General features: G+C 39.8%; 1 protein-coding gene across 1 annotated transcript in view; it reads left to right on the top strand.

The window, feature by feature from the left end:
* Positions 1-6,312, top strand: part of LOC121697680 — a 49,086-nt gene extending 42,774 nt beyond the window's left edge. Inside the window, exons 22-26 of the mRNA XM_042079330.1 lie at positions 539-716; positions 1,461-1,570; positions 1,971-2,015; positions 3,854-3,989; positions 5,261-6,312. Coding sequence (XP_041935264.1) covers positions 539-716; positions 1,461-1,570; positions 1,971-2,015; positions 3,854-3,989; positions 5,261-5,387 — 596 coding nt within the window. The 3' untranslated portion in view covers positions 5,388-6,312. The remainder of the gene's footprint in view (positions 1-538; positions 717-1,460; positions 1,571-1,970; positions 2,016-3,853; positions 3,990-5,260) is intronic.
* Positions 6,313-8,698: the final 2,386 nt, after the last annotated feature.

The raw sequence follows: 8,698 nt of genomic DNA on the forward strand, positions 1-8,698 counted from the left end.
GAGCCTGTGATTCTCTGTGCATAGTAAGGTAAGGTAAGGTGCTCTGTGTGAATGAGTGTCATGGTGATAGTGCAATGTCTATATATCTATATATTTAACTATTTTAAGAAAAGGTATAAGGCCTTGAGTTGATGATTAGTATGAGTTGTAAGCCGTAATCATCAAGATTTAAATTAACAATGGCTTGCAATATTTCACTTTATGAATATAGAATATGTAAAATATCCACTTTTTGAAATAAATTTGGGGGGGGGGGGGGATTTACTTGTTCATGATATTCAAATTTTTTGAGACCCACCTGTATATCAACAGGTCGTCTATGTATTTGTGACTAGCTCCTGTGTGGTGTTAATTACCGTATTTTCCGGTATTTTCTCACCAGTCAAAAAATGTGTCATTGAGAGGAAAAAACCATATATATAAATATATATATGTTGCACCTGAGTCGCAGGACCTGCCAAACTATGAAAAAAAAAGTGCAATTTATAGTCCGGAAAATACGGTAATATGCATAATTGTGCTTTTTCCTCTCACGCAGGTTCCAACCATTTTATCAAGATTCACGAGGCCAATTATGGGCGTACAGACGCGACAATCTGTTCTCAAGAACATCGGGCGCATCGGATCTCCAACACCACCTGTTATTCACCGAACGCTCTCTGTTGTCAGAAACAGGTGTGTTCCTACATTAATATGGGGGCTTACAGTATGTTCCAGTGATCATAGGAAACCAACTGCTAATCACCCAACATAGTGTCTGTTCCCAGACAATGATCAGTGTAGCATACGATCAGTAATTACATAATATGCTGGTATCAATGACTAAACTATGAGTAATGTGCTTAATAGCCTTTAATGTCTACCAGCATTTCCCATAGGATATTGAGAAACTACGGTGGATGGACCTGGGTTGGCTCCTCTATGGGGAGGTGCATACTCCCCCATAACACAAACTAAATTCATCAATCTGAATCACTTTGAGAATGAAGATGCTACATTTGTTAATTTATATTTAAGGAGATTTTTATGCTGTAAACTATTCTGTGTTAAGTATTTTAACCAGAATGGGATAACTAACCAGCACACACTGGCGGAGAACAGTCCAAATAGACCAATCCAAAGACATGCTCAAACAGACCTACTGTAGGCTAATTCAAAGACATTGCCACACGCTCAAAATGCACAAAATATCTGTCCACGTCTCGTTCCTGAAATGGAGGGACAAATTTAATGTTAACGTTAATGTTAATGTTAAAATATTTTAAAAGAGGAAGGAATGTCAATATGGCTTAAACGGATAAATAGGCTGAAATATTTTGGTCCACCATGAAACTATGGGGACTATGGGGTAATGTGCTTCATAGCCATCATTGACTAAACTCTGGGGTACTTGTGTGTAACCATCAATAATATAAACTATGGGGTTAACATGTTGCCCCAAATCTATATTTTCTCTGTAGTTGTGAAGGGGAGGTACGGTGCACAATTACAGTGTCCAACAGCATCTTCTCCAACCCGTGCCCTGGTACCCACAAATACCTGGACGTTACCTACAGCTGCGTTCCCCCTAGTAAGTAACTGCAGCCAGCAGGCTTGTCTATCACTGCTAATAAGTAGCTGCAGCCAGCAGGCTTGTCTATCACTCCTAGTAAGTAACTGCAGTCAGCAGGATTAATGAGTTTCCAGCATCCTTGCAAAGGTGAAGTTGGCTTCAGACAGTGGTCAAGTATAACTGTGGGTCACCACCACTTCCCAAACATGAATAAAGCTGAAAAGAACAAGCCTAGATTCTCACCAGTGCATCCCTCAACAGAAGAGCAAGCCTAGATTGTCATTACACTGATCAAATATTTAACTGCTCAAATCTTTAACTGCCCACATCAGTAACTGCCCATATCCATAACTGCCCACATCCATAACTACCCACATCTATAACTGCCAACATCAGTAGCTGCTGTTTGTCTCCACAGTATCCAGCCAGACATGTGAGGGTAACAGCACCATTCTGGACTGTGGTGAGTAGCATTACCCTCAGGGCTCTGTGTCTCTTTTACACAACCTCACACAACATCATACACATTACTACACACAGCATCATACACATTACTACACACAGCATCATACACATTACTCCACACAGCATCATATACACATTACTACACACAGCATCATACACATTACTCCACACAGCATCATACACACATTACTACACACAGCATCACACACACATTACTACACACAGCATCATACACATTACTACACACAGCATCATACACATTACTACACACAGCATCACACACACATTACTACACACAGCATCATATACACATTACTCCACACAGCATCACACACACATTGCTACACACAGCATCACACACACATTACTCCACACAGTATCACACACATTACTACACACAGCATCACACACATATTACTCCACACAGCATCACACACATTACTCCACACAGCATCACACACACATTACTCCACACAGCATCACACACACATTACTACACACAGCATCACACACACATTACTCTATACAGCATCACACACATTACTACACACAGCATCATACACATGACTACACACAGCATCACACAAATTACTACACATAGTATCACACACATTACTACACACAGCATCACACACACATTACTACACACAGCATCACACACACACATTACTCCACACAGCATCACACACACATTACTACACACAGCATCACACACATTACTACACACAGCATCACACACACATTACTCTATACAGCATCACACACATTACTACACACAGCATCATACACATGACTACACACAGCATCACACACATTACTACACATAGTATCACACACATTACTACACACAGCATCACACACACACATTACTCCACACAGCATCAGACACATATTACTACACACAGCATCATACACACATTACTACACACAGCATCACAGACATTACTACACATAGCATCACACACATTACTACACACAGCATCACACACACATTACTCCACACAACATCACACACACATTACTACACACAGCATCACACACACATTACTACACACAACATCAGACACATATTACTACACACAGCATCATACACATTACTACACATAGCATCACACACATTACTACACACAGCATCACACACACATTACTACACACAGCATCACACACACACATTACTCCACACAGCATCACACACACATTACTACACACAACATCAGACACATATTACTACACACAGCATCATACACACATTACTACACACAGCATCACAGACATTACTACACACAGCATCACACACATTACTACACACAGCATCACACACACACACAGCATCACACACATTACTACACACAGCATCACACACATTACTTCATACACACATTACTCTACATAGCATCATACACACACATTACTTCAGAACATATTTCATACACATACTACACACATTACTTCTGACCGTATTGCACATACACACACACACACACAAACACATTGCTGCATACATTAACCCACAAACATTCCAAAAAGCTTATTATTTCAGTCAACTATTTCAGAACATACAGCACTTTAGATGGGTTCCCAAACACATTACTTTTGGTCAAAACATACAGCACTTTAGATGGGTTCCCAAACACATTACTTTTGGTGATGTTTGGTCTTAACTATTTCAAAACATACAGCACTTTAGATGTTTTCCCAAACACATTACTTTTGGTCATGTTTGGTCTTAACTATTTCAAAACATACAGCACTTTAGATGTTTTCCCAAACACATCACATTTGGTCATATTTGGTCTTTTTTTGTCCTCTGATGTGCTTCCTGTCCTGCTCTCTCAGGACCAAATGTGATATCCATCCACACTGCTAACTATGGGCGCACAAACAGAGACATCTGCTCTGCTGGACAGCCTGATGAAGCGGTCAGCAACACTAACTGCAGGACCTCCAGAACCCGACCCAAACTCCAGGACATGTAAGCTAGCCTGCTAATCTAGTTTTAGACCCGAACTCAAGTACATGTAAGATAGCCTGCTAATCTAGTGCAGCTTTTAGTCCAAGTATTAGCTGTTGGTCTTGTGGTTTGGTTGGGATCTGGGATTCCAAATGCATCACTGGAAGGTTGTGAGTTTGATCCCAGACTTTTTACCCCTGAGCAAGGCAGTTAGTTGCTACATTTTGCCCCTGAGCATGGCAGTTACAGTAGTTGGTACATTTAGTCCCTGAGCAAGGCAGTTAGTTACTCCATTTTGCCCCAGAGCAGGGTAGTTAGTTGCTCCATTTCGCCCCTGAGCAGGGCAGTTAGTTGCTCCATTTTGCCCCAGAGCAGGGTAGTTAGTTGCTCCATTTTGCCCCCAAGCAGGGCAGTTATTTGCTCCATTTCGCCCCTGAGCAGGGCAGTTAGTTGCTCCATTTTGCCCCAGAGCAGGGCAGTTACAGTAGTTGCTCTATTTTGCCCCTGAACAGGGCAGTTAGTTGCTCCATTTTGCCCCTGAGCAGGGCAGTTACAGTAGTTGCTCTATTTTGCCCCTGAACAGGACAGTTAGTTGCTCCATTTTGCCCCTGAGCAGGGCAGTTAGTTGCTCCATTTTGCCCCTGAGCAGGGCAGTTAGTTGCAGTTGCTGCATTTTGCCCCTGAGCAGGGCAGTTAGTTGCTCCAGGAAGTCACTTTAAGCCACTCTGGATAAATTTGCCAGCTATAAGCGCATAATGTAATGCGATGCAAATATAATGTAATAGGATGCAAATATATATATAATAGAATGCAAATATCATGTAATGGGATGTAAATATATGCAAATATACTGTAATGGCATGCAAATATACTGTAATGGGACACAAATATACTGTAATGGGATGCATACTGTAATGGGATGCAAATATAATATAATGGGATGCAAATATAATGTAATAAGATACCAATATACCGTAATGGGATACAAATATACTGTAATGGGATGTTTTTTCTTTCAGTAACTGGTGACCATCTGCATGTTAAGTGAACCACCAAGATAGGTCCCGAGTAACCAGTTCAGAATTCTATAGCATTAACTAGCTGATCCGTCCTATGAGAAACTGGTTCAGATGAACAAAAGTAGAAAACAGCCAGCAGTGTATTACGTTTATGATATAATGTTGTTATAATGTTGATATAATGTTGTTATAATGTTGATATACTGTTATAATGTTGTTAATATATGTTTAATTTATAATCAGTATTTGTCTCTTCTGTTGTTGCCAATGCAGGTGTGATGGAAAACCTACATGTAAGGTCACAGCATCAAGCTCCACCTTCTTTACCCCCCGTAACTGTGAAGACACCTATAAGTACCTGGATTTGTCCTACAGCTGCAAGGCTCCCAGCTCTCCCTAAACCTGCTCCAGATTACAGCTCCCAGCTCTCCCTAAACCTGCTCCAGATTACAGCTCCCAGCTCTCCCTAAACCTGCTCCAGATTATTACAGCTGCAAGATTACAGCTCTCCCTAAACCTGCTCCAGATTACAGCTCCCAGCTCTCCCTAAACCTGCTCCAGATTATTACAGCTGCAAGATTACAGCTCTCCCTAAACCTGCTCCAGATTACAGCTCTCCCTAAACCTGCTCCAGATTACAGCTCCCAGCTCTCCCTAAACCTGCTCCAGAACAAATCTGCTCACAGTGGTTCCTCAACGCCAATGTACCAATTATCATGGCAATCCAGTAATACTGTTCTCTTACCAAGCAAATACCCTGATCTAAACCTGTTGGGTTGGGTGGATGAATGCTGTCAGTAGTCAACATAGTACTAATACAATAACATTTGATTCATAAACATTCAGCTTGATTTGTAATGAATTCAGTTTGATTTGTAATACATTCTGTTTGATTTGTAGTACATTCTGTTTGATTTGTAATGAATTCAGTTTGATTTATAAACATTCTGTTTGATTTATGTAGGACCATTACGTTTTTTGTTTTCAATGTTCAGCTTTATAACACGAGCTGCTTTACATCATGCAGAATCAGACGTTCTCTTATGAATCAGATGGACTGATCAAACCTGCTGGGTGGCAATGTTTATTTGGAATTTGGAATTCAACTTATTCATACTTATTCTTACTGGTGATGGAGGCACTTGTGGTTTGTAGTTCAACTTGAAACATCTTTCCGGTTGAGGCCTTGGCTAACGCCGGACCCAAAAATCCTGTAATCAACCACAAAAAAACATGTAATAAAGCATTCAGTTATATCCTGTAATCAATCACACACAAAAAAACATGTAATAAAGCATTCAGTTATATCCCGTAATCAATCACACTAATTTTTTTTTTAGGATTTTAGGAAATGATTTAGCCTCCCCCCTTTATTTAATTTTATTGAAGGTTTATTTAGACATGGACAGTGCACATTAATGAACATAAAAATGTAAATGCGCCAGAATTAGCCAAAATGGCTATTTTGCATCTGTTGTCCATGGGCCGATGTTAAGAGGCCAACAGGCCCCTTCCCCCTCTTGGCAGTATTGCAAGAGTTCGGTTCTGCAGAGTTAACAGTCACAAGGTCATGACAATGCTTTTCTTTTGTTGTTTGTTTGCTATGTAGCCTACACAACGCAGGTAGCCTAGATCGGGCAATAGCCTAGGGGGTTTCACTCAGGTTTCACTCATGTCAGCGACAGGGAAGTGACAGTTGGCTCGGCGTGAATTATGTAGCCCATTGGAACTGCGCGATAATAACTATATTCAAAAAAGATATTTCAAGATCGAAGTTCACACGCAGTTTGACTATTCAAATTTTCAAAGATCGCGAGTCATCCCTAGTAATAAAAGTTATAAAAAACACATATATACGGAAGCGTATTGCTGCCACACTAAAATAAATAAAAAGGCTCAGTATTACATAATTACGTGAAAAGTTTCTTGTTATAACAATATATTTTTCCTGTTTTAACAAGATATGTATCACGTTATTTCGTGATAATGATATTTTAATGTTATAACACAGGGGTTATCTTAACATTCCTAAGTTAAAGGATGGTAACCAGATTTCACAACATATATGTATATATAAGCACATATAATACATTCAGTGAGAAACATATACAAATTATCCCACATACCTATGGTATAGGACAATAGTAACAGTATTAAACCAACCAACAATATAAACTAGAAAAGCATTTCCTGAAGGAAATACAGTGCATGAAAATGCAAAAAATATGATGTAAAATATCATACAGAGTAAAAACAAACTATATTGGTTGCTAGGTAGATGAGGTTTGATATAGTTGGAACGACTGAACAGTTAAATAGGTGGATAGTTTATATAGTTAAATGATTTACTTGGTAGATAAGGTTTAATATAGTTGGAATGATTGAACGGTTAAATAGGTGGATAATTTAAATGGTTAAATTATTTAGGTAGATAATTGACGATAACTGACAGTTGGAATGGCTCTAATGTTTGCTAGTAGTTATGCTAACTATGTTATCAAAGATAATAATGTTAACCAAGTTACTTAACTTAGCTAGCCTGGCTAGCGCCACCACTTCTCAATGAGACGTGGTCTGGGAACCAAACGTTCATTTTCTCGTATTTGAAAAAAATGCCCAGATCTGTTTATTGGGTGCCACGGATGTCTATCAAATGCGTCTGTGCATAGCTCATCATCGTCTTGCTTTCCCACCTGTTCTGTGATTGGTTCCCTATCTCAGGCGAAAATTTGCTCCATGGTCTCCAGGCTGCCTTAGCAGCGTGAATCAAATCGCGCGCAAGGCAGCATGGGAACACCCAGGCTATAACTTAGCTAATGTTTTCATTTTTAGTAGTTATGCTAACTAGCTAACATGCTAACTATGTTAACCATGTGACTTAGCTAACCTAGCTAATCATTTTTAGTAGGTATGCTAACTAGCATGCTAACATGTTAAGTATGCTAACCATCTGACTTAGTTAACTTAGCTAATCATTTTTAGTAAGTATGCTAACTATTTTAACTAGCATGCTAACATGCTAACTATGTTAACCATGTTACTTAGCTAACCTAGCTAATTATTTTTAGCAGTTATGCTAACTAGCATGCTAACTAACATGCTAGCATGCTAACTATGCTAACCATGTGACTTAGCTAACCTAGCTAATCATTTTTAGTAGTCATGCTAACTATGCTAACTAACATGTTAGCATGCTAATTATGCTAACCATATTACTTAGCTAATCATTTTTAACAGTTTTGCTAAAGTTCTGCCATCCACACCTCGTCTAATGTGTGAACACCTGTTCATAAACACCTTGTCTAATGTGTGGACACCTGTTCATAAACACCTTGTCTAATGTGTGAACACCTGTTCATAAACACCTAACCCCATACAGGCAGAGACTTTCTAATGAGGAGACACAGCACTCAAATAATCATAGAAATGTATGGGGTTAGTTCGTAACACAAACATCACGGCCGGTGGAGGGCATGGGCATTCTGGGCAATTGCCCTGGGCGGCAAACTACCAGGGGCGTCACAGCGTTGCGAGCTACAGTGGGTACTAGTTAAAAATGGACACTTCATTCACGAAAAACATGATTCACGCAGCTGCGTGAAATGTAAGTACAACTGCAGCCGCTTGGGGGCAGCATAAGTCAGCTGAGGCGTTCCGTGGTCGACTGTGACTGGCCGAGTTTTCAGTGTGTTTGTCGGTGTTTTTAGCAGC

This window comes from Alosa sapidissima, chromosome 2, assembly GCF_018492685.1.
Source record: "Alosa sapidissima isolate fAloSap1 chromosome 2, fAloSap1.pri, whole genome shotgun sequence".
Taxonomy (NCBI): Eukaryota; Metazoa; Chordata; class Actinopteri; order Clupeiformes; family Clupeidae; genus Alosa; species Alosa sapidissima.